The sequence below is a fragment of the Engystomops pustulosus genome, chromosome 11 (assembly GCF_040894005.1).
Source record: "Engystomops pustulosus chromosome 11, aEngPut4.maternal, whole genome shotgun sequence".
Taxonomy (NCBI): Eukaryota; Metazoa; Chordata; class Amphibia; order Anura; family Leptodactylidae; genus Engystomops; species Engystomops pustulosus.
Genome location: NC_092421.1, coordinates 847720 through 874609, shown reverse-complemented (window position 1 = coordinate 874609; position 26890 = coordinate 847720). Strand labels below are relative to the sequence as shown.

General features: G+C 47.4%; 1 protein-coding gene across 1 annotated transcript in view; it reads left to right on the top strand.

Annotated features, from left to right (window-relative positions):
• The window catches only part of LOC140106421 (pendrin-like), a 52924-nt gene that overhangs the window by 15240 nt on the left and 10794 nt on the right, over positions 1 to 26890 (top strand). Inside the window, exons 6-13 of the mRNA XM_072130858.1 lie at positions 124 to 206; positions 1476 to 1623; positions 2789 to 2902; positions 6487 to 6564; positions 6639 to 6734; positions 6815 to 6921; positions 24696 to 24765; positions 25638 to 25730. Of these exons, the coding sequence (XP_071986959.1) occupies positions 124 to 206; positions 1476 to 1623; positions 2789 to 2902; positions 6487 to 6564; positions 6639 to 6734; positions 6815 to 6921; positions 24696 to 24765; positions 25638 to 25730 (789 nt within the window). The remainder of the gene's footprint in view (positions 1 to 123; positions 207 to 1475; positions 1624 to 2788; positions 2903 to 6486; positions 6565 to 6638; positions 6735 to 6814; positions 6922 to 24695; positions 24766 to 25637; positions 25731 to 26890) is intronic.

Here is a 26890-nt window from a genome sequence, read left to right as displayed (position 1 = left end):
TGAGCCCCATTATGTCAAAGTGAGGCATATCTCCGCAGTCAGTACAGCAATACGCTCCGGTAACACCTCAGACCGGTATCAGACCTGTGTGCATCGCTAACAATAGATTATGTTTCATTTCAGACAATTGTAGCTACTGGAATTTCCTATGGAGTAAACTTTGAAGAGCGATATAAAGCTGGAATTGTGAAGACCATCCCCAGTGGGTGAGTATTGGCGCAGCAGACAATAGACAATATCCGCAGCTGTAGCCTAATGACATGATGTAGGATTAAAACCAAACCAGTTCATCTATTCCAGAAAGAAAAAAATTCCCAACTGATTGGGAACTGATCATGTGACATTTGCCGAAACACGTTGGGACAAAATCCCCGTTAATGACCAGAATAGACACTGACTTACGACATTAGGCGGATTAAATACACATGAAGATGGACGTATCACACGGTCTTCATGAATCTGGCGCCCTGAACTGTTTGGGAAGTGTGCACCATGGTTTTTTTGGTGCACGGTCTGACGAAGCAGTAACATTTTCTGTCTCGTCAGACACCGAGCAGCCGCGGCACAAAACTGACACTTTATATACACGAGCAGTATCCAGGAGAACTGGCGCAAACACTTTATATACACGTGTACAAGCAGCATCCAGGAGAACTGGCGCAAATACTTTATATACACGTGTACAAGCAGCATCCAGGAGAACTGGCGCAAACACTTTATATACACGTGTACAAGCAGTATCCAGGAGAACTGGTGCAAACACTTTAAGTGTGGCCATTGGGGGGATTTATAAACGCACCCGCACTGGGGTCATCAAGGCTTTTAGACCTTTTTTTTGGAACTTTCCCGACTTGTCCGATTAAGAGGGCTTGGCCTTTGGGAGATGGGCGTGATCTAGCGTGGAAGGGGCGTGTCTTGCAGGGAATTGTCCATGCGCCCAAAATTGTGGCGTGAAGTTTAGACCAAATAAAAGTAGGAAGCGCCAGTCTTATCCTGCACCAGAATTCATCATCACAGCGATAAACGTGCCGCAGCTAAATTCTAGTGTTTTACAGCTGGAGACTGGCGGAGCCTGAGCCCCAATGTTACCCCCCCCATTCTGTTACTCCGATATGAATCCATCAGTAGTAGGGGGCGCCCAGGTTCTCTGCTGATATTTGTGGCCATTTTAGAGGCAGAGCACATGTGAGGCTCCCGGAGCAGAGCAAACAATTTGTCTGCTGCATGGAGGGTTGAATGAAGACCAGTACGGACGATACGGACACACGGTAACGATACGGACACACGGTAACGATACGGACACACGGTAACGATACGGACACACGGTAACGATACGGACACACGGTAACGATACGGACACACGGTAACGATACGGACACACGGTAACGATACGGACACACGGTAACGATACGGACACATTATAACGATCTTCTAAAAAAAGGTGGAGTTAATGGGAAACATTTCATGTGTTTTAGGTTTGCAAGCCCCAAAGCCCCAGATGTCAGCATGTTCTCATCAATGATTGGCTCCGCCTTCTCTACCGGAATAGTGGCCTACGCTGTGGCCGTGTCTGTGGCTAAAGTCTATGGAACCAAACACAACTACCCAGTGGATGGGAACCAGGTAAGTGTCTGCATGTAACATCCTGGAGGGGGAAGGAGAGTAATGGTCTTTGTGGCAGAAGAAGACGTCATCCGAGAACTACGGTAGAGTCTCCCCCGGCGTGCTGTCCCCGTCACTATAGGCAATGCTACCTTCATATGCAGCGGAGGAGATGAATTAGTTGTGAACCACACGGATCGGCGTCTCTTCAAATCTAAACAGACAGGAAGTCCTGACCGGATTTCTGTCCCCCTGACTGCACGGTGACTTAAAGGGATTATCCGGTTATAAAGATTTACATATGGCCGGGCTGGGGAGAGCTATTTAAAAATAATAAACGTGTACTTACCTCCCCCGGCACCGCTGATGTCCTGCGCCGCGGTCCGTCTCCTCTGCGCGCCGTTTTGTTTATAAGGGTTCAGAGGGAGCTCCCATCCGACGCCATCTCCCAGCGCTAGGGATAGGGATGGATGGGAGGAGCCGGCCGGAAGCTCCATGTGCGCGGAACAAACAGGGACACCGATCAAACGGACCACGACGCGGGACATGGGCGGCAGGGGGGAGGTAAGTACACGTTTATTATTTTAAATAGTCCGTCCCAGCCCGGCCCTAAGTACATTTTTATACCCAGATAACTTCTTTAAGCAGTGGGAAACTGCAGAACTTCTTACCATTTCACACCCCACAGTGGGTGGGGGTCAAGTGATGGTGGGCGGAGCCAAATAGACAAAGGGAGAAAAAGGTTGTGGAAGTTTGGGAAGTCAGATTTAGGCCCGGACGCCTGCACTGTATTGTGCCCGCTCCTGATGGAAGGTCCCTTTAAAGTCCATTGAGGGGAAAATACATTTAAAAATGACACAGAAGTTAAATATGTAATTAGATTTTTTTCCATTATTTGATTTTTTACATGGTCACCCATAACCTATAGAATGCTGCATGGTAAAATCTGACTAAATCCCAGGTTTTTCTGCATTCCTGACCCCAAACATTAATCTGTCTTAGAAAAATGTCAATTTTGTACAAAAAACACTCAAAACCGGAAATGGCTGCTTTATGGGTATCAAAAAATGCAACTAGTCCTGCAAAACATAAGCCCCCATTCAGATTTAGCCATAAAGTTATGAAATGCCTGACGTCGTTCTCCTGTGGCCCCGGATGATTCTTTGCCTTTTCTCTCTAATAACAGGAATTTATCGCTAATGGAGCCAGTAATCTATTGGGTGGGATCTTCTCGTGTTTCTGTGTTAGTACTGCGCTGTCCAGAACTGCAATCCAGGAGGGCACCGGCGGAAAGACCCAGGTAGATGAATTACCATATAACCTAAAGGTGCTGTATAGGCTGCAGCGCATTATGTCCTTCTACTGCTTAAAGGAAACCTACCACTTCGGGTAGGGCTTATAAGCAGGACATGCCGTGCACCGCGCTCGGCGCACCATGCGTGCTACCACTTCCTATTCAGATCCACGCAAGGTCGCGCGCATGGTGCGCCGAGCGTGGACCCCGGTGCGGGAAAGTCAGTAAGGATATAAACATTAATAAACTGTTAAAAAACTTTAAAACTGTTTAAAAACATAACGGAGATAAGCGCCTGAGCTGGTGCACGGCATGTCCAGCTTATAAGCCCTACCCGAAGTGGTAGGTTTCCTTTAAAGGGGTATTCCAGGAATATGAACGTCTGATACAAAAACCCATCATGCTATAAATAAATGCATATAAAAAACTCAATCTCATTAGTCACACAATGGAGCTTAAATAGTTTGATTTTATGATTCACAAAATGTTATGAGCTTTTTAAAGTAGGTGGAGTTATCACTAAGATGGGCGCCACTGGAAACTACAAGTATCATGATCCCTCAGTTGTTAGTAACTCCTACCTCTAATGCTCTGCTCCCAGTAATGATGTGTAACTGCCATCACTGATGTCTCACCACAAGACCAGCCGAACTGGATGCACTGCAAATACTATAATACTGCCCCCTATGTACAAGAATATAACTACTATAATACTGCCCCCTATGTACAGGAATATAACTACTATAATACTGCCCCCTATGTACAGGAATATAACTACTATAATACTGCCCCCTATGTACAGGAATATAACTACTATAATACTGCCCCCTATGTACAGGAATATAACTACTATAATACTGCCCCCTATGTACAGGAATATAACTACTATAATACTGCCCCCTATGTACAAGAATATAACTACTATAATACTGCCCCCTATGTACAGGAATATAACTACTATAATACTGCCCCCTATGTACAAGAATATAACTACTATAATACTGCCCCCTATGTACAAGAATATAACTACTATAATACTGCCCCTGTGTACAGGAATATAACTACTATAATACTGCCCCCTATGTACAGGAATATAACTACTATCATACTGCCCCCTATGTACAGGAATATAACTACTATCATACTGCCCCCTATGTACAGGAATATAACTACTATAATACTGCCCCCTATGTACAGGGATATAACTACTATAATACTGCCCCCTATGTACAGGAATATAACTACTATAATACTGCCCCCTATGTACAGGAATATAACTACTATAATACTGCCCCCTATGTACAGGAATATAACTACTATAATACTGCCCCCTATGTACAAGAATATAACTACTATAATACTGCCCCTATGTACAGGAATATAACTACTATAATACTGCCCCCTATGTACAGGAATATAACTACTATCATACTGCCCCCTATGTACAGGAATATAACTACTATAATACTGCCCCCTATGTACAGGAATATAACTACTATAATACTGCCCCCTATGTACAAGAATATAACTACTATAATACTGCCCCCTATGTACAAGAATATAACTACTATAATACTGCCCCCTATGTACAGGAATATAACTACTATAATACTGCCCCCTATGTACAAGAATATAACTACTATAATACTGCCCCCTATGTACAGGAATATAACTACTATAATACTGCCCCCTATGTACAGGAATATAACTACTATAATACTGCCCCCTATGTACAGGAATATAACTACTATAATACTGCCCCCTATGTACAGGAATATAACTACTATAATACTGCCCTCTATGTACAAGAATATAACTACTATAATACTGCCCCCTATGTACAAGAATATAACTACTATAATACTGCCCCCTATGTACAGGAATATAACTACTATAATACTGCCCCCTATGTACAAGAATATAACTACTATAATACTGCCCCCTATGTACAGGAATATAACTACTATAATACTGCCCCCTATGTACAAGAATATAACTACTATAATACTACCCCCTATGTACAGGAATATAACTACTATAATACTGCCCCCTATGTACAGGAATATAACTACTATAATACTGCCCCCTATGTACAGGAATATAACTACTATAATACTGCCCCCTATGTACAGGGATATAACTACTATAATACTGCCCCCTATGTACAGGAATATAACTACTATAATACTGCCTCCTATGTACAAGAATATAACTACTATAATACTGCCCCCTATGTACAGGAATATAACTACTATAATACTGCCCCCTATGTACAAGAATATAACTACTATAATACTGCCCCCTATGTACAGGAATATAACTACTATCATACTGCCCCCTATGTACAGGAATATAACTACTATAATACTGCCTCCTATGTACAAGAATATAACTACTATAATAGTGCCCCCTATGTACAGGAATATAACTACTATAATACTGCCCTCTATGTACAAGAATATAACTACTATAATACTGCCTCCTATGTACAAGAATATAACTACTATAATACTGCCCCCTATGTACAAGAATATAACTACTATAATACTGCCCCCTATGTACAGGAATATAACTACTATAATACTGCCCCCTATGTACAGGGATATAACTACTATAATACTGCCCCCTATGTACAAGGATATAACTACTATAATACTGCCCCCTATGTACAGGGATATAACTACTATAATACTGCCCCCTATGTACAGGAATATAACTACTATAATACTGCCCCCTATGTACAGGAATATAACTACTATAATCCTGCCCCCTATGTACAGGAATATAACTACTATAATACTACCCCCTATGTACAGGAATATAACTACTATAATACTGCCCCCTATGTACAAGAATATAACTACTATAATACTGCCCCCTATGTACAGGAATATAACTACTATAATACTGCTCCCTATGTACAGGAATATAACTACTATAATACTGCCCCCTATGTACAGGAATATAACTACTATAATACTGCCCCCTATGTACAGGAATATAACTACTATAATACTGCCCCCTATGTACAGGAATATAACTACTATAATACTGCCCCCTATGTACAGGAATATAACTACTATAATACTGCCCCTATGTACAGGAATATAACTACTATAATACTGCCCCCTATGTACAGGAATATAACTACTATAATCCTGCCCCCTATGTACAGGAATATAACTACTATAATACTGCCCCCTATGTACAAGAATATAACTACTATAATACTGCCCCCTATGTACAGGAATATAACTACTATAATACTGCTCCCTATGTACAGGAATATAACTACTATAATACTGCCCCCTATGTACAGGAATATAACTACTATAATACTGCCCCCTATGTACAGGAATATAACTACTATAATACTGCCCCCTATGTACAGGAATATAACTACTATAATACTGCCCCCTATGTACAGGAATATAACTACTATAATACTGCCCCTATGTACAGGAATATAACTACTATAATACTGCCCCCTATGTACAGGAATATAACTACTATAATACTGCCTCCTATGTGCACTGAGATCACAGGTAAAGTATTTTGAATGTTCCGGATGTTTCTTGTCTTCTCTCTAGTTTGCCAGTCTGGTTGGGGCCATTGTGGTGCTCATTGCTATAATGGCGTTGGGAAGGCTCCTGGAGCCCCTGCAGAAGGTAGGAGAATTATAACTCTGTATAATAATAATAATAGATGACCTCAGGATTAACCATTTGTTTTCTGCTGTTAGTCCGTCTTGGCCGCCATCTGCATCGCCAATCTGAAGGGGATGTTCTGGCAGGTCCGTGATGTCCCCAAACTATGGCGGGAGAACAAGTGGGACTCGGTAAGTGCCCACCCTCCGGTGGGAGGAGCCTATAGCTGCCGGTGTAGTAGGTATAACCCGTGCATGTCCCTGTTTTGCAGCTCATCTGGGTGTTCACCTGCATCGCTGCGATTATCCTGGGCCTGGATTTGGGGTTACTCGCCGGTCTGGTCTTTGGGTTACTGACCGTCGTTCTTCGTGTTCAGTTGTAAGTTCATTGATTTATTCTTTATGTAGACATTGGGATGATGCGCGGACGGGACGGATCCCACAGATCTACGTGACGCTGCCTCCTTCCAGCTAGAAGCGAATGATTCAGGATGAGGGATGATTAATAATTAGAGATGAGCGAACACTAAAATGCTCGGGTACTCGTTATTCGAGACGAACTTTTCCCGATGCTCGAGTGCTCGTCTCGAATAACGAACCCCATTGAAGTCAATGGGAGACTCGAGCATTTTTCAAGGGGACCAAGGCTCTGCACAGGGAAGCTTGGCCAAACACCTGGGAACCTCAGAAAAGGATGGAAACACCACGGAAATGGACAGGAAACAGCAGGGCAGCATGCATGGATGCCTCTGAGGCTGCATAATCGCACCATTATGCCAAAATTATGGGCAACAGCATGGCCATGACAGAGTGACCGAATGAAGCTAGATAGCATCTAAAACATCCAATAATTGACCCTGACACTATAGGGGACGGCATGCAGAGGCAGCGGCAGCAGGCTAGAGAGTGTCATGGCGACATACCCTAAATGGACTCAGGCTTCAAACCAATGGGTAGCAGAGAGGAACCAAAGGAGGTGAGCAAGAAGCGCTCAAATAATATCGGTACATGATAAAAGTTTGCCAGTATATTTTGTGGATTACACAGCAGGGTGGCGACAAAGTTAACATGGAAGCCATGAAAACAACCCAAAATTCTGCCTGACACAGCTCGTTTGATAAGGGGACCATGTATGGAGGCAGTGAACTAGTAGTAGATTAACCCCTTAAGGACGCAGCCTGTTTGCAGGTTAAGGCTCGCAACTTTTTTTTGAAATTTGACCAGTGTCTCTTCCTGTGGTAATAACTTTTGAACACTGTTACTTATCAAAGCGATTCTGAGATTGTTTTTTCCCCACATGTTGTACTTCATTTTAGTGGTAAATTTTGGCTGATAAGTTTTGCGTTTATTTACAAAAAAAAGAAAAAAATGATGAATTTTTAGAAAAATTTGCCATTTTCGAAATTCAAAATCACCGCGTTTTCAGGCAGATAAATTTACCACCTAAATAACTTGCAGAATAACATTTCCCATTTGTCTACTTTACATTTTCATAATTTTTGAAATGTTTGGATAATTTATTTTGACGTCACGCGGCCTACAAATCGAATAGCGATTTTCCGTATTTTCGGAATTGACTATTTTGGGGATAAATACTGTTTGAAATCAAATTTTACATATTTAGCAACAAAACCCCCTATATAACCAACCCATTTTCAAATCTGCACCCCTCAAGCTATCAGAAACAGCATTTACAAAGATTGTTAACCCCTTGAGATCTTCATAGTAATTGAATCAAAGTGGCGGTGAAATTTAGAATGGTCAAATTTTGTCGGTTATACGTTCATTTAGCCCTAAAATTTACACATTTCCAAAAGATAAAAAGAGAAAACTCACCATAAAATTTGTTCTACAATTTCTCCTGAGTGCAGCGACCCCCCACACGTGGACATTACTTGTGTTATGGGGGCACAGCGAGGCACAGAAGGGAAGGAGCACCCTGCAGCTGCCAGGATTTTAGTTTTCTGGTTGCCCCCTTTTGAAGGCTATAAAATTTTCGCTTTTCCGTTATTGGGGTCATGTGATGGCATTTTTTTTGCGGGACGAGATGCTTTTTCCAGTGTTACCATTTTGGGGCTGGTATCACCTATTGTTGAAAATTTTGGAACTTTTTTTGAGGTCATGAGTAGAAAAGCATCAATTCTGTACTGGATTTTTTACTTTTTTTTTTTTTCGTGTTCACCGTATAGCCTAATAATCATGTTATCTTTATTCTATGGGTCGATACGATTACGGGGATACCAGACATGAATATTTTTTCTTATGTTTTACTAAATTTGCCAAATAAAACCCTAATGTGGGGAAAAATCTATAATTTTTGCATCGCCGTCTTCCAAGTGGCATAACATTGTTACGTTTTTGGCTACAGAGCTGGTTGATGGCTTGTTTTTTGCGGGACATGTTGTTCTTTACAACAATATCATTCTGGAGTACATATGTTTTGTTGATCACTTTTTATTGCATTTTTAGTGGGATATAATAGGTAAAAATCATAATTTTTGGCGGGTTTTTGGCGTTTTTTTTTTACGGCGTTCATCATATGGGTTCAATAGTTATTCAGTTTTATTCTATGGATTGTTACGGACGCGGTGATACTATATATGTGGGGTTTGTGTTATGATTTAGACTTTTTTGAGCATTATATGTCTCTTTATATGTTTTGGGGCTTATGGGCATTTTTAGTGATTTATAAAGTAATTTTTTATTGAAAAACATTATTTTGTACATTTTTTACATGATCCACCATGGGATATGAACAAGCAATCATCTGATTGCTTGTTCTTGATAATACTCTGCAATACTAATGTATTGCAGGGTATTATCAGTGCCAGCCTATGCAGATGCATAGGCTGACACTTTGCCTTTAAGATGACGTCACAGACGCCATCTTAAAGGTAAACCCTCCAGGCTTTTCTGGGGTCCCGATCGGACCCCAGAGGAGCCAAAACAGCGATCGGCCCCCCCGAAAACGGTGCGGGGGGGCCGATCGTGGGGTAAAGACCCCCAGAAGGCAGGTTAAATGCCGCGGTCGCGTTGACCGCGGCATTTAACGGGTTAAACACCCGCGATCGGAGCCCACTCCGACCGCGGGTGTTAGCCGGGGATGTCAGCGGTAAATTACCGCTGAAATCCCGCGGCTAACGATGCCGGTTCGGCTGCTATACAGCGCTGAACCGGCATCGGCTCTGCGCAGTAGCTGTACTGCGCTGAGCGCTAATCGCGGGACTCAGCGCAGTACAGCTACGGCGCAGAGCGCTAAGGTGTTAAAGGTGCTGCAGTTAAAACTATGTTAGTTGGATCTTGGCATGGAGCTGGCGCTCCGCTGCCAGGCGAGCTTTCGCCAATCCAAGCCCCTGTCTCTAGGCTACTCCCCAAACAGCACTTCTAAGAACCTTTCGGATAAGATCAAGTGTAGTAGCGTTCTTATAAGTTTAGGATATGGCGGGTGAGGGGAATGTAAACAGATGCGCAAGAAGCGCTGAAATAATATCCCTAAATGGTAAAAGTTTGCAAGTATATTTTGGGGATTACACAGCAGGGTGGCGACAAAGTTAACAACTTTGATGTGGAATCCATGAAAACAACCCAAATTTCTGCCTGACACACCTCGTTTGATAAAGGGACGATGTATGGAGGCAGCTATATGGACGACTTTTGGAGGTAGCAATGGAGACAACGTGTGGAGGCTGCTATGGAGACAATTTAATTTGGATAGTGCCTGTATGTGGCAGTCCCAAACATTTTTCAAACCAGAGGAGCAGGTAGGTGGCCCTCCAGTAAAATGGGATAGATTGAGTGCCTGTATGTGGCAGTCCCAAAAATGTTTCAAACCAGAGGAGCAGGTAGGTGGCCCTCCAGTAAAATGGAATAGATTGAGTGCCTGTATGTGGCAGTCCCAAAAATTGTTCAAACCAGAGGTGCAGGTAGGTGGCCCTGCAGTAAAATGGAATAGATTGAGTGCCTGTATGTGGCAGTCCCAAAAATGTTTCAAACCAGAGGAGCAGGTAGGTGGCCCTGCAGTAAAATGGAATAGATTGAGTGCCTGTATGTGGCAGTCCCAAAAATGTTTCAAACCAGAGGAGCAGGTAGGTGGCCCTCCAGTAAAATGGGATAGATTGAGTGCCTGTATGTGGCAGTCCCAAAAATGTTTCAAACCAGAGGAGCAGGTAGGTGGCCCTCCAGTAAAATGGAATAGATTGAGTGCCTGTATGTGGCAGTCCCAAAAATTGTTCAAACCAGAGGAGCAGGTAGGTGGCCCTGCAGTAAAATGGAATAGATTGAGTGCCTGTATGTGGCAGTCCCAAAAATTGTTCAAACCAGAGGAGCAGGTAGGTGGCCCTGCAGTAAAATGGAATAGATTGAGTGCCTGTATGTGGCAGTCCCAAAAATGTTTCAAACCAGAGGAGCAGGTAGGTGGCCCTGCAGTAAAATGGAATAGATTGAGTGCCTGTATGTGGCAGTCCCAAAAATGTTTCAAACCAGAGGAGCAGGTAGGTGGCCCTCCAGTAAAATGGAATAGATTGAGTGCCTGTATGTGGCAGTCCCAAAAATTGTTCAAACCAGAGGAGCAGGTAGGTGGCCCTGCAGTAAAATGGAATAGATTGAGTGCCTGTATGTGGCAGTCCCAAAAATGTTTCAAACCAGAGGAGCAGGTAGGTGGCCCTCCAGTAAAATGGAATAGATTGAGTGCCTGTATGTGGCAGTCCCAAAAATTGTTCAAACCAGAGGAGCAGGTAGGTGGCCCTGCAGTAAAATGGAATAGATTGAGTGCCTGTATGTGGCAGTCCCAAAAATGTTTCAAACCAGAGGAGCAGGTAGGTGGCCCTGCAGTAAAATGGAATAGATTGAGTGCCTGTATGTGGCAGTCCCAAAAATGTTTCAAACCAGAGGAGCAGGTAGGTGGCCCTCCAGTAAAATGGAATAGATTGAGTGCCTGTATGTGGCAGTCCCAAAAATTGTTCAAACCAGAGGACCTGGTAGGTGGCCCTCCAGAAAAATGGAATAGATTGAGTGCCTGTATGTGGCACTCACAAAAATTGTTTCAAACAGAGGACCGGGTAGGTGGCCCTCCAGAAAAATTAAATGCATGAAGTACTATAGCAAGAGCCAGTGGGCCCTGTCAAAAAATAGCCAGTTTCCTCTGCTTTACTGTACAAAGAGGAGGAGAAGGAGGAAAATGAGGAGGAGGAGGAGTGGATAAATTATTCAGGTTGAGCTTCCTTCACCTGGTGGAGATTGGAAATTCTGAGAAATCCAGCCTTTATTCATTTTAATAAGCGTCAGCCTGTCAGCGCTGTCAGTCGACAGGCGTGTACGCTTATCGGTGATGATGCCACCAGCTGCACTGAAAACCCGCTCGGACAACACGCTAGCGGCAGGGCAGGCAAGAACCTCCAAGGCGTACAGCGCCAGTTCGTGCCACATGTCCAGCTTTGAAACCCAGTAGTTGTAGGGAGCTGTGTGATCATTTAGGACGATGGTATGGTCAGCTACGTACTCCCTCACCATCTTTCTGTAAAGATCAGCCCTACTCTGCCGAGACTGGGGACAGGTGACAGTGTCTTGCTGGGGTGACATAAAGCTGGCAAAAGCCTTGTAAAGCGTACCCTTGCCAGTGCTGGACAAGCTGCCTGCTCGCCTACTCTCCCTCGCTACTTGTCCCGCAGAACTACGCACTCTGCCGCTAGCGCTGTCAGAAGGGAAATACTGTTTCAGCTTGTGCACCAGGGCCTGCTGGTATTCATGCATTCTCACACTCCTTTCCTCTCCAGGGATGAGAGTGGGAAGATTTTGCTTGTACCGTGGGTCCAGGAGAGTGAACACCCAGTAATCGGTGCTGGAATAAATTCTTTGAACGCGAGGGTCACGGGATAGGCAGCCTAGCATGAAATCTGCCATATGCGCCAGAGTACCAACGCGTAAGAATTCACTCCCCTCACTGGCCTGACTGTCCATTTCCTCCTCCTCCAACTCCTCCAACTCCTCTTCTTCTGCCCATACACGCTCAACAGTGAAGGACTGAACAATGGTCCCCTCTTGTGTCTCGCCAACATTCTCCTCCTCTTCCTCCTCCACCTCCACCTCCTCCGATATGCGCTGAGAAACAGACCTCAGGGTGCTTTGGCTATCAACAAGGGAATATTCTTCCCCCGTCTCTTGTGAGGAGCGCAAAGCTTCCGACTTCATGCTGACCAGAGAGTTTTTCAACAGGCCAAGCAGCGGGATGGTGAGGCTGATGATGGCGGCATCGCCACTGACCATCTGTGTTGACTCCTCAAAGTTACTCAGCACCTGACAGATATCAGACATCCACGTCCACTCCTCATTGTAGACTTGAGGAAGCTGACTGACCTGACTACCAGTTCTGGTGGAAGTTGACATCTGGCAGTCTACAATCGCTCTGCGCTGCTGGTAAACTCTGGATAACATGGTCAGTGTTGAATTCCACCTCGTGGGCACGTCGCACAACAGTCGGTGAGCGGGCAGTTGGAGGCGGCGCTGCGCTGCCCTGAGAGTGGCAGCATCTGGGCTGGACTTCCTGAAATGCGCACAGATGCGGCGCACCTTCGTGAGCAAATCAGACAGATTGGGGTATGTCTTGAGGAAACGCTGCACTATCAGATTTAACACATGGGCCAGGCATGGCACATGTGTCAGTCTGCCGAGTTGCAGAGCCGCCACCAGGTTACGGCCGTTGTCACACACAACCATTCCCGGCTTGAGGTTCAGCGGTGCCAGCCACAGATCAGTCTGCGCCGTGATGCCCTGTAATAGCTCTTGGGCGGTGTGCCTTTTGTCGCCTAGGCTCAGCAGTTTGAGCACCGCCTGCTGTCGCTTAGCGACGGCACTGCTGCTGTGCCTAGAGCTACCGACTGATGGCGCCGTGCCCACGGATGGTAGTTCGGAGGAGGAGGTGGAGGAGGGGTGGGAGGAGGAGGAGGCATAGTAGGCCTGAAACACCTGGACCGAGGTAGGCCCCGCAATCCTCGGCGTCGGCAGTATATGAGCAGCCCCAGTGTCAGACTCGGTCCCAGCCTCCACCAAGTTAACCCAATGTGCCGTCAGCGATATATAGTGGCCCTGCCCGGCAGCACTCGTCCACGTGTCCGTGGTCAGGTGGACCTTGTCAGAAACGGCGTTGGTCAGGGCACGGATGATGTTGTCTGACACGTGCTGGTGCAGGGCTGGGACGGCACATCGGGAAAAGTAGTGGCGGCTGGGGACCGAATACCGAGGGGCGGCCGCCGCCATGAGGTTGCGAAAGGCCTCGGTCTCTACTAGCCTATAGGGCAGCATCTCCAGGCTAAGCAATCTGGAGATGTGCACATTAAGGGCTTGGGCGTGCGGGTGGGTTGCACTATATTTGCGTTTCCGCTCCAGCGTCTGGGGTATGGAGAGCTGAACGCTGGTGGATGCTGTGGAGGATCGTGGAGGCGACGATGGGGTTTTTGTGGCAGGGTCCTGGGCAGGGGGCTGACTAGCAGCTGACACAGGGGAAGGAGCAGTGGTGTGCACGGCCGGAGGTGAACGGGCTTGTTGCCACTGAGTGGGGTGCTTAGCATTCATATGCCTGCGCATACTGGTGGTAGTTAAGCTAGTAGTGGTGGAACCCCTGCTGAGCCTGGTTTGGCAAATGTTGCACACCACAGTCCGTCGGTCATCCGGTGTTTCCTTAAAGAACCTCCACACTTCTGAAGATCTAGCCCTCGCCGCAAGAGCCCTCACCACGGGAGCTTCACTAGTTGACAGTGGCGCTGATGCACCAGCTCTGGCCCTGCCTCTCCGTCTGGCCCCACCACTGCCTCTTCCAACCTGTTCAGGTCGAGGACTCTCCTCCGTCTCAGAAGCACTGTGTTCACCCGGCCTCTCAACCCAGCTTGGGTCTGTCACCTCATCATCCTCCGATCCCTCAGTCTGCTCCCCCCTCGGACTTCCTGCCCTGACAACAACTTCCCCACTGTCTGACAACCGTGTCTCCTCATCGTCGGACACCTCTTTACACACTTCCACTACGTCAAGAAGGTCATCATCACCCACAGACTGTGACTGGTGGAAAACCTGGGCATCGGAAAATTGCTCAGCAGCAACCGGACAAGTGGTTTGTGACTGTGGGAAGGGTCCAGAAAACAGTTCCTCAGAGTATGCCGGTTCAAATGCCAAATTTTCCTGGGAGGGGGCAGACTGGGGGGGAGGAGGCTGAGGTGCAGGAGCTGGAGGAGTGGCGATTTCGGTGACATGGGTGGACTGCGTGGAAGACTGACTGGTGGTGGACAAATTGCTCGAAGCATTGTCAGCAATCCACGACATCACCTGTTCGCACTGTTCTGGCCTCAACAGTGCTCTACCACGAGTCCCAGTAACTTCAGACATGAACCTAGGGAGTGTAGCTCTGCGGCGTTCCCCTGCTCCCTCATCAGCAGGTGGTGTCTCACCCCGCCCAGGACCACGGCCTCTGACCCCTGCAGTAGTTGGACGCCCACGTCCCCGCCCTCGTCCTCTACCCCTAGCCCTCGGGTTAAACATTTTTAAAATGAGAGTTATAACTTTATTTTTTTTTTTACTTTTTTTTGTTTTTTTTTGTGTTTTTTTTTTTTTTTTTTGTGTTTTTTGTTTTTTTTTGAGTTTTTAAAACCAAACAATGCTATCCTATTGCTATGGCTATTTTCTAGCCAAGTATCAAAGCACACTACTATGCCAGATGAGATGACACTGAGTTAGTGCCTAATTGAAATCCAACCCCTACTAAATTTTCCCACTTCGGTCTTTGCTATGGATATGTGCGTCACTAAGCGCAGAACACAGCGGTCGCAAGTCTCACTACAAATTGCTCAGAATTGGCTAGTACATGCACTGCAGAAAGTACAGCCACCAGCAGATCAACCAGAAATCAAATATATAGAACGCTACTGTAGGCTTCAAGAAGCTGTTTGTATTCTCCTATGGCTATTTTCTAGCCAAGTATCAAAGGAAGCACAGTACTATGCCAGATGAGATGACACTGAGTTATTGCCTAATAGAAATCCAACCCCTACTGAATTTTGCCACTTCGGCCTTTGCTATGGATATGTGCGCCACTAAGCGCAGAATACAGCGGTCGCAAGTCTCACTACAAATTGCTCAGAATTGGCAAGTACATGCACTGCAGAAACTACAGCCACCAGCAGATCAACCAGAAATCAAATATATAGAACGCTACTGTAGGCTTCAAGAAGCTGTTTGTATTCTCCTATGGCTATTTTCTAGCCAAGTATCAAAGGAAGCACAGTACTATGCCAGATGAGATGACACTGAGTTATTGCCTAATAGAAATCCAACCCCTACTGAATTTTCCCACTTCGGTCTTTGCTATGGATATGTGTGCCACTAAGAGCTAAACACAACGGTAGCAAGTCCCCCTGCTAATTCCTCACAAAATGGTAAAAGATGCAAATTAAAATAAAAAAAGTAGAACGTTATTGTAGCCCTAAGAAGGGCTGTTGGGTTCTTGTTGAATCACTCCTGCCTAACAGTAAGCTAATAGAACACCCTAACGCTTTCCCTGAGCAGCAGCAGCTCTCTCCCTAGCGGCATCCAGACACAGAATGATCCGAGCAGCGCGGGCAGCGGCTAGTCTATCCCAGGGTCACCTGATCTGGCCAGCCAACCACTGCTATCCACGTGTAAGGGTACCACGTCATGCTGGGTGGAGTGCAGAGTCTCCTGGCTTGTGATTGGCTCTGTTTCTGGCCGCCAAAAAGCAAAACGGCGGGAGCTGCCATTTTCTCGAGCGGGCGAAGTATTCGTCCGAGTAACGAGCAGTTTCGAGTACCCTAATGCTCGACCGAGCATCAAGCTCGGACGAGCATGTTCGCTCATCTCTAATAAAGACCTGTAATGATGTCACTGGTCACATGACTGTAACACCGAGTGAAGAATTAACTGCTGTGACTTCATGTGGTCAGATACATGCATGGGGTACAGTTTGCTATTATTAAGAAGCTAAAGTATCTGAGATGATGTCACCTCTGGTCACATGACATGAACTGTCACCTGTAAGGAGGCATAAGGCATGGGGAGGATTAGATAATAGTAATAATTATTATTAATTATATAGCGCCTACAGATTCCACAGCGCTGCACAGAGTTTTCCAGATCAGTCCCTGACCCTAATGGGGCTCATAATCTAATCAACCTACCAGTATGTATGGAGTGTAGGAGGAAACTGGAGGACCGGAGGAAACCCCCGCAAACACGGAGAGAACATACAAACTCTTTGCAGATGTTGACCTGGATGGAATTTAAACCCAGGTCCCCAGCGCTGCAAGGCTATAGTGCTACTCACTCAGCCACCATGCCGCCCCATTCGATGGGAGGGGCCAGCCTAGCAGGACACGCCCCCACTGATGCCAGGTAATATAAGATAAAAGCTGATTTATGGGGATGGAAGGGAAACTATTTTAGCTAAAGGAAGGGGGTCACTTAGTTATTAGAGCTCTATAGGAACCTGTTACTGGCCGGATAAGTGCACATGTGCTGACAGGTTCCCTTTCATTATTATTTATTGATTATTAATAGAGATGAGCGAACATGCTCGTCCGAGCTTGATGCTCGGTCGAGCATTAGGGTACTCGAAACTGCTCGTTACTCGGACGAATACTTCGCCCGCTCGAGAAAATGGCAGCTCCCGCCGTTTTGCTTTTTGGCGGCCAGAAACAGAGCCAATCACAAGCCAGGAGACTCTGCACTCCACCCAGCATGACGTGGTACCCTTACACGTCGATAGCAGTGGTTGGCTGGCCAGATCAGGTGACCCTGGGATAGACTAGCCGCTGCCCGCGCTGCTCGGATCATTCTGTGTCTGGATGCCGCTAGGGAGAGAGCTGCTGCTGGTCAGGGATAGCGTTAGGGTGTTCTATTAGCTTACTGTTAGGCAGGAGTGATTCTACAAGAACCCAACAGCCCTTCTTAGGGCTACAATAACGTTCTACTTTTTTTATTTTAATATGCATCTTTTACCATTTTGTGAGGAATTAGCAGGGGGACTTGCTACCGTTGTGTTTAGCTCTTAGTGGCGCACATATCCATAGCAAAGACCGAAGTGGGAAAATTTAGTAGGGGTTGGATTTCAATTAGGCACTAACTCAGTGTCATCTCATCTGGCATAGTAGTGTGCTTTGATACTTGGCTAGAAAATAGCCATAGCAATAGGATAGCATTGTTTGGTTTTAAAAACTCAAAAAAAAACAAAAAACACAAAAAAAAAAAAAAACACAAAAAAAAACAAAAAAAAGTAAAAAAAAAAATAAAGTTATAACTCTCATTTTAAAAATGTTTAACCCGAGGGCTAGGGGTAGAGGACGAGGGCGGGGACGTGGGCGTCCAACTACTGCAGGGGTCAGAGGCCGTGGTCCTGGGCGGGGTGAGACACCACCTGCTGATGAGGGAGCAGGGGAACGCCGCAGAGCTACACTCCCTAGGTTCATGTCTGAAGTTACTGGGACTCGTGGTAGAGCACTGTTGAGGCCAGAACAGTGCGAACAGGTGATGTCGTGGATTGCTGACAATGCTTCGAGCAATTTGTCCACCACCAGTCAGTCTTCCACGCAGTCCACCCATGTCACCGAAATCGCCACTCCTCCAGCTCCTGCACCTCAGCCTCCTCCCCCCCAGTCTGCCCCCTCCCAGGAAAATTTGGCATTTGAACCGGCATACTCTGAGGAACTGTTTTCTGGACCCTTCCCACAGTCACAAACCACTTGTCCGGTTGCTGCTGAGCAATTTTCCGATGCCCAGGTTTTCCAACAGTCACAGTCTGTGGGTGATGATGACCTTCTTGACGTAGTGGAAGTGTGTAAAGAGGTGTCCGACGATGAGGAGACACGGTTGTCAGACAGTGGGGAAGTTGTTGTCAGGGCAGGAAGTCCGAGGGGGGAGCAGACTGAGGGATCGGAGGATGATGAGGTGACAGACCCAAGCTGGGTTGAGAGGCCGGGTGAACACAGTGCTTCTGAGACGGAGGAGAGTCCTCGACCAGAACAGGTTGGAAGAGGCAGTGGTGGGGCCAGACGGAGAGGCAGGGCCAGAGCTGGTGCATCAGCGCCAAATGTGTCAACTAGTGAAGCTCCCGTGGCGAGGGCTCCTGCGGCGAGGGCTAGATCTTCAGAAGTGTGGAGGTTCTTTAAGGAAACACCGGATGACCGACGGACTGTGGTGTGCAACATTTGCCAAACCAGGCTCAGCAGGGGTTCCACCACTACTAGCTTAACTACCACCAGTATGCGCAGGCATATGAATGCTAAACACCCCACTCAGTGGCAACAAGCCCGTTCACCTCCGGCCGTGCACACCACTGCTCCTTCCCCTGTGTCAGCTGCTAGTCAGCCCCCTGCCCAGGACCCTGCCACAAAAACCCCATCGTCGCCTCCACGATCCTCCACAGCATCCACCAGCGTTCAGCTCTCCATACCCCAGACGCTGGAGCGGAAACGCAAATATAGTGCAACCCACCCGCACGCCCAAGCCCTTAATGTGCACATCTCCAGATTGCTTAGCCTGGAGATGCTGCCCTATAGGCTAGTAGAGACCGAGGCCTTTCGCAACCTCATGGCGGCGGCCGCCCCTCGGTATTCGGTCCCCAGCCGCCACTACTTTTCCCGATGTGCCGTCCCAGCCCTGCACCAGCACGTGTCAGACAACATCATCCGTGCCCTGACCAACGCCGTTTCTGACAAGGTCCACCTGACCACGGACACGTGGACGAGTGCTGCCGGGCAGGGCCACTATATATCGCTGACGGCACATTGGGTTAACTTGGTGGAGGCTGGGACCGAGTCTGACCCTGGGGCTGCTCATATACTGCCGACGCCGAGGATTGCGGGGCCTACCTCGGTCCAGGTGTTTCAGGCCTACTATGCCTCCTCCTCCTCCCACCCCTCCTCCACCTCCTCCTCCGAACTACCATCCGTGGGCACGGCGCCATCAGTCGGTAGCTCTAGGCACAGCAGCAGTGCCGTCGCTAAGCGACAGCAGGCGGTGCTCAAACTGCTGAGCCTAGGCGACAAAAGGCACACCGCCCAAGAGCTATTACAGGGCATCACGGCGCAGACTGATCTGTGGCTGGCACCGCTGAACCTCAAGCCGGGAATGGTTGTGTGTGACAACGGCCGTAACCTGGTGGCGGCTCTGCAACTCGGCAGACTGACACATGTGCCATGCCTGGCCCATGTGTTAAATCTGATAGTGCAGCGTTTCCTCAAGACATACCCCAATCTGTCTGATTTGCTCACGAAGGTGCGCCGCATCTGTGCGCATTTCAGGAAGTCCAGCCCAGATGCTGCCACTCTCAGGGCAGCGCAGCGCCGCCTCCAACTGCCCGCTCACCGACTGTTGTGCGACGTGCCCACGAGGTGGAATTCAACACTGACCATGTTATCCAGAGTTTACCAGCAGCGCAGAGCGATTGTAGACTGCCAGATGTCAACTTCCACCAGAACTGGTAGTCAGGTCAGTCAGCTTCCTCAAGTCTACAATGAGGAGTGGACGTGGATGTCTGATATCTGTCAGGTGCTGAGTAACTTTGAGGAGTCAACACAGATGGTCAGTGGCGATGCCGCCATCATCAGCCTCACCATCCCGCTGCTTGGCCTGTTGAAAAACTCTCTGGTCAGCATGAAGTCGGAAGCTTTGCGCTCGTCACAAGAGACGGGGGAAGAATATTCCCTTGTTGATAGCCAAAGCACCCTGAGGTCTGTTTCTCAGCGCATATCGGAGGAGGTGGAGGTGGAGGAGGAAGAGGAGGAGAATGTTGGCGAGACACAAGAGGGGACCATTGTTGAGTCCTTCACTGTTCAGCGTGTATGGGCAGAAGAAGAGGAGTTGGAGGAGTTGGAGGAGGAGGAAATGGACAGTCAGGCCAGTGAGGGGAGTGAATTCTTACGCGTTGGTACTCTGGCGCATATGGCAGATTTCATGCTAGGCTGCCTATCCCGTGACCCTCGCGTTCAAAGAATTTATTCCAGCACCGATTACTGGGTGTTCACTCTCCTGGACCCACGGTACAAGCAAAATCTTCCCACTCTCATCCCTGGAGAGGAAAGGAGTGTGAGAATGCATGAATACCAGCAGGCCCTGGTGCACAAGCTGAAACAGTATTTCCCTTCTGACAGCGCTAGCGGCAGAGTGCGTAGTTCTGCGGGACAAGTAGCGAGGGAGAGTAGGCGAGCAGGCAGCTTGTCCAGCACTGGCAAGGGTACGCTTTACAAGGCTTTTGCCAGCTTTATGTCACCCCAGCAAGACACTGTCACCTGTCCCCAGTCTCGGCAGAGTAGGGCTGATCTTTACAGAAAGATGGTGAGGGAGTACGTAGCTGACCATACCATCGTCCTAAATGATCACACAGCTCCCTACAACTACTGGGTTTCAAAGCTGGACATGTGGCACGAACTGGCGCTGTACGCCTTGGAGGTTCTTGCCTGCCCTGCCGCTAGCGTCTTGTCCGAGCGGGTTTTCAGTGCAGCTGGTGGCATCATCACCGATAAGCATACACGCCTGTCGACTGACAGCGCTGACAGGCTGACGCTTATTAAAATGAATAAAGGCTGGATTTCTCAGAATTTCCAATCTCCACCAGGTGAAGGAAGCTCAACCTGAATAATTTATCCACTCCTCCTCCTCCTCATTTTCCTCCTTCTCCTCCTCTTTGTACAGTAAAGCAGAGGAAAATGGCTATTTTTTGACAGGGCCCACTGGCTCTTGCTATAGTACTTCATGCATTTAATTTTTCTGGAGGGCCACCTACCCGGTCCTCTGTTTGAAACAATTTTTGTGAGTGCCACATACAGGCACTCAATCTATTCCATTTTTCTGGAGGGCCACCTACCCGGTCCTCTGTTTTAAAAAATTTTTGGGACTGCCACATACAGGCACTCAATCTATTCCATTTTACTGCAGGGCCACCTACCTGCTCCTCTGGTTTGAACAATTTTTGGGACTGCCACATACAGGCACTCAATCTATTCCATTTTACTGGAGGGCCACCTACCTGCTCCTCTGGTTTGAAACATTTTTGGGACTGCCACATACAGGCACTCAATCTATTCCATTTTACTGCAGGGCCACCTACCTGCTCCTCTGGTTTGAAACATTTTTGGGACTGCCACATACAGGCACTCAATCTATTCCATTTTACTGCAGGGCCACCTACCTGCTCCTCTGGTTTGAACAATTTTTGGGACTGCCACATACAGGCACTCAATCTATTCCATTTTACTGCAGGGCCACCTACCTGCTCCTCTGGTTTGAACAATTTTTGGGACTGCCACATACAGGCACTCAATCTATTCCATTTTACTGCAGGGCCACCTACCTGCTCCTCTGGTTTGAACAATTTTTGGGACTGCCACATACAGGCACTCAATCTATTCCATTTTACTGGAGGGCCACCTACCTGCTCCTCTGGTTTGAAACATTTTTGGGACTGCCACATACAGGCACTCAATCTATCCCATTTTACTGGAGGGCCACCTACCTGCTCCTCTGGTTTGAAACATTTTTGGGACTGCCACATACAGGCACTCAATCTATTCCATTTTACTGCAGGGCCACCTACCTGCTCCTCTGGTTTGAAACATTTTTGGGACTGCCACATACAGGCACTCAATCTATTCCATTTTACTGCAGGGCCACCTACCTGCACCTCTGGTTTGAACAATTTTTGGGACTGCCACATACAGGCACTCAATCTATTCCATTTTACTGCAGGGCCACCTACCTGCTCCTCTGGTTTGAACAATTTTTGGGACTGCCACATACAGGCACTCAATCTATTCCATTTTACTGGAGGGCCACCTACCTGCTCCTCTGGTTTGAAACATTTTTGGGACTGCCACATACAGGCACTCAATCTATTCCATTTTACTGCAGGGCCACCTACCTGCTCCTCTGGTTTGAAACATTTTTGGGACTGCCACATACAGGCACTCAATCTATTCCATTTTACTGGAGGGCCACCTACCTGCTCCTCTGGTTTGAAAAATGTTTGGGACTGCCACATACAGGCACTATCCAAATTAAATTGTCTCCATAGCAGCCTCCACACGTTGTCTCCATTGCTACCTCCAAAAGTCGTCCATATAGCTGCCTCCATACATCGTCCCTTTATCAAACGAGGTGTGTCAGGCAGAAATTTGGGTTGTTTTCATGGATTCCACATCAAAGTTGTTAACTTTGTCGCCACCCTGCTGTGTAATCCCCAAAATATACTTGCAAACTTTTACCATTTAGGGATATTATTTCAGCGCTTCTTGCGCATCTGTTTACATTCCCCTCACCCGCCATATCCTAAACTTATAAGAACGCTACTACACTTAACTTGGTGCAGGCTGGGACCGAGTCTGACCCTGGGGCTGGTCATATACTGCCGACGCAGAGAATTGCGGGGCCTACCTCGGTCCAGGTCTCAAAGGCCTACTATACCTCCTCCCACCCCTCCTCCACCTCCTCCTCCTCCGAATTACCATCCGTGGGCATGGCGCCATCAGTCGGTAGCTCTAGGCACAGCAGCAGTGCCGTCGCTAAGCGACAGCAGGCGGTGCTGAAACTGCTGAGCCTAGGCGATAAAAGGCACACCGCCCAAGAGCTATTACAGGGCATTCCACATCAAAGTTGTTAACTTTGTCGCCACCCTGCTGTGTAATCCACAAAATATACTGGCAAACTTTTACCATTTAGGGATATTATTTCAGTGCTTCTTGCGCATCTGTTTACATTCCCCTCACCCGGCATATCCTAAACTTATAAGAACGCTACTACACTTGATCTTATACAAAAGGTTCTTAGAAGTGCTGTTTGGGGAGTAGCCTAGAGACAGGGGCTTGGATTGGCGAAAGCTCGCCTGGCAGCGGAGCGCCAGCTCCATGCCAAGATCCAACTAACATAGTTTTAACTGCAGCACCTTTAATCTACTACTAGTTCACTGCCTCCATACATGGTCCCCTTATCAAACGAGCTGTGTCAGGCAGAATTTTGGGTTGTTTTCATGGCTTCCATGTTAACTTTGTCGCCACCCTGCTGTGTAATCCACAAAATATACTGGCAAACTTTTATCATGTACCAATATTATTTGAGCGCTTCTTGCTCACCTCCTTTGGTTCCTCTCTGACACCCATTGGTTTGAAGCCTGAGTCCATTTAGGGTATGTCGCCATGCCACTCTCTAGCCTTCCGCTGCTGCCTCTGCCTCTGCATGCCGTCCCCTATAGTGTCAGGGTCAATTATTGGATGTTTTAGATGCTATCTAGCTTCATTCGGTCACTCTGTCATGGCCATGCTGTTGCCCATAATTTTGGCATAATGGTGCGATTAAGCAGCCTCAGAGGCATCCATGCATGCTGCCCTGCTGTTTCCTGTCCATTTCCGTGGTGTTTCCATCCTTTTCTGAGGTTCCCAGGTGCTTGGCCAAGCTTCCCTGTGCAGAGCCTTGGTCCCCTTGAAAAATGCTCGAGTCTCCCATTGACTTCAATGGGGTTCGTTATTCGAGACGAGCACTCGAGCATCGGGAAAAGTTCGTCTCGAATAACGAGTACCCGAGCATTTTAGTGCTCGCTCATCTCTAGTCACAAAATCTAATTTGCATATCAGAAAAATGGCTGTAATTAAGGCACAGGGCCCCACTGGCAGCAAATTATAGGTGGTATGGGGAGGAGCCTTTATTATCAGGCATTGTTAGTAAGGGGGGGGGGGGTAATGGGGACAGGTCCTCTTTAAATCATTTTGGCAAATGATTTTCTGAATCTGACTTCCCCTCCCTATCCCTCACCTTTCCTGAGAAATTAGAACTATAAGTCTCATCATACAATATGCTAAATAGACTTCCTGCTGTCATATGGGCAGTGCCTGGATGTCTGCCTAGGACCGCCCACCCAAGAGATATGAGCCTAATTACCATAATCACTACCAAAACTAACAGAGCTGATTGATCAGTAACGATGGGGGCTCAGGGCCTCTATTAGAGGACGGCAGTGCAAGATTTTTTTTTTTTTTGTGATTTATTGAACTTCTGAATTCCTGAGGTTTGGGGGAATTGCACGAAGGTTTCTGTGTCCCATTACAAATATAAATAATCAGAACTATTGTATAAGATCTTCTCAATCTGCTTAATCTTGTATTTTTCTTCCAGCCCCTCCTGCTCTTCTCTTGGGAATGTTCCAAGCACCGATCTCTACAAAAATGTGAAACTTTACAAAAACGTAGGTATTGTATAACATTGTATCAGCCGAGGCTCAATCACACGACCCTGTGCAGTGAGGAAACACCGGGGGAGATTTATCCAGCTGCCTAAGAGTACGAATGTGATTAGTCGCCAGTAACCAATCACAGCTTCCCTTTAAAATATTCATGAGCACTGGTGAAATGAAAGCTGAGCTGTGATTGGTTGTTATGCCAACTAAGCACATTCTTAGGCTACATTCGTAGCGTAGTATGGCGGGCTCGCGTAGGTGCCGGGGAAAGGAGGAGGGGAGGAGCGCTGCCCTACCCCGCCCCTCTCCATAGCAATATATGGCGCACGGTGCGGTCCCTCTCCGCCCGGCTATGTGCTTGGCTCATGTTCAGGCTCAGCTGGAGCACTCGGCCGTCTGCGCCAAGAGAAGGGGGAGCCCACAGGCGAATAACAATGGGACCAGGAGTGGATCACGCTGGACTCATCACGCGCTCAGCCGATGGGATTGTGGTGAAAGGCGCGTAGAGTAGTTTTTGCGGTGGTCATTGCTGGCCTGGAGGTCGTCCATTACTCCCCGAGGGATCAGGAAATTAGACATTTAGCATTTGTGTCCCGGTTTGTATTGACTTCAGCACAAAATGCTAAGAAATGTCCAATTTCATGAGTCGAAGCTCCAAAGGTTTTTGTTGCTTTATTTTCTTGTTATATTTATGTTTTTTATGTTATTGTTGGGGTAGAAAAGGCGTCTGAGCTGGTGATGAGTTCTGCACCAAGATCTAGGAGTCAGAGAGGCGTCTGCCGTCAGGGGATACGGATGACGCGTCTCCCAAGCTGAACAGGGTCATGTGCACGAGACCTCAATGAAATGTGGATTCAATCTGTAACAAATTGTACTTTCAGCTTGTGGAGCCGGAGGGGGTGAAGATCGTCCGCTTCTCCAGTGGAATATTCTATGGCAATGTAGAGGGACTGAAGAACGGCATAAAAAGAATTGTGAGTACAGAGTCCTTGCTGGATGGGTCGGGAGAGGAAGGCGGAGCACCCGCTCATCTCCCCCGGGACGCAGGAGGTGGATGGTCACACCGCTCCCGGTATAGCACCCGGATACAGTCCCAAGTTATCCAACTTGTACAAAACTTCTGAGACTTCTGTTGTGTAACTTTTTCTTATTCTTGCCCCGGTCTGACTGGAGATTCTGCCCCTCCACCACAAGCTGTGATGTGCAGGACTCCCAGGGGCTCTCGGCGCAGGGTCCCTCGGAGGTGAATGTTCTCTCTCCGTTCTCGATGGATAAATCTTCCAGTTTTTCTCATTTCTTTCTCCAAGCTGTAGCTTCACAGGATGTTACACTTCCCCCTCACACGTTTAAGCAGGGGAGGGTTAGACAATGTAAGTCTGTGAAGCAGCAGCACAGAGGAGCTCTGGTAATGCCCCCAGAGCCCTTCATGCTCAATAGCATATGTATTAAAGTGGATATTAGAGGCCATGGATAGTAAATATCAGAAGACACCACAGTCCCGGTCCCTGGATCTATGAGTAAAGGACTTGTACCACCGGAAAGACGGACTGTAAACTGAGCACATTTACATGCTGGTGTGCGCCCCTGCTCTTCTTGTAGCTTCTTATGCCCCTGTTTATATGAAATAAAGGCATCTATGGAGCCTGGAGCCCCTCAGCTTAATTTGCATAATTTTTAGACCTTTTTATGTAAAAACAAGGTTCTAAGAAGCTAAAAGAATAAAATAACTTGTCCGAGGAACACCCCAGTATGTCAGTACCAGAGGGGGGGAGCACACCCCAGTATGTCAGTACCAGAGGGAGGAGCACACACCAGTATGTCAGTACCAGAGGGGGGGAGCACACCCCAGTATGTCAGTACCAGAGGGAGGAGCACACACCAGTATGTCAGTACCAGAGGGGAGGAGCACACACCAGTATGTCAGTACCAGAGGGAGGAGCACACACCAGTATGTCAGTACCAGAGGGGGGAGGAGCACACACACCAGTATGTCAGTACCAGAGGGGGGAGGAGCACACACCAGTATGTCAGTACCAGAGGGGGGAGGAGCACACACCAGTATGTCAGTACCAGAGGGGGGGAGCACACCCCAGTATGTCAGTACCAGAGGGGGGGAGCACACCCCAGTATGTCA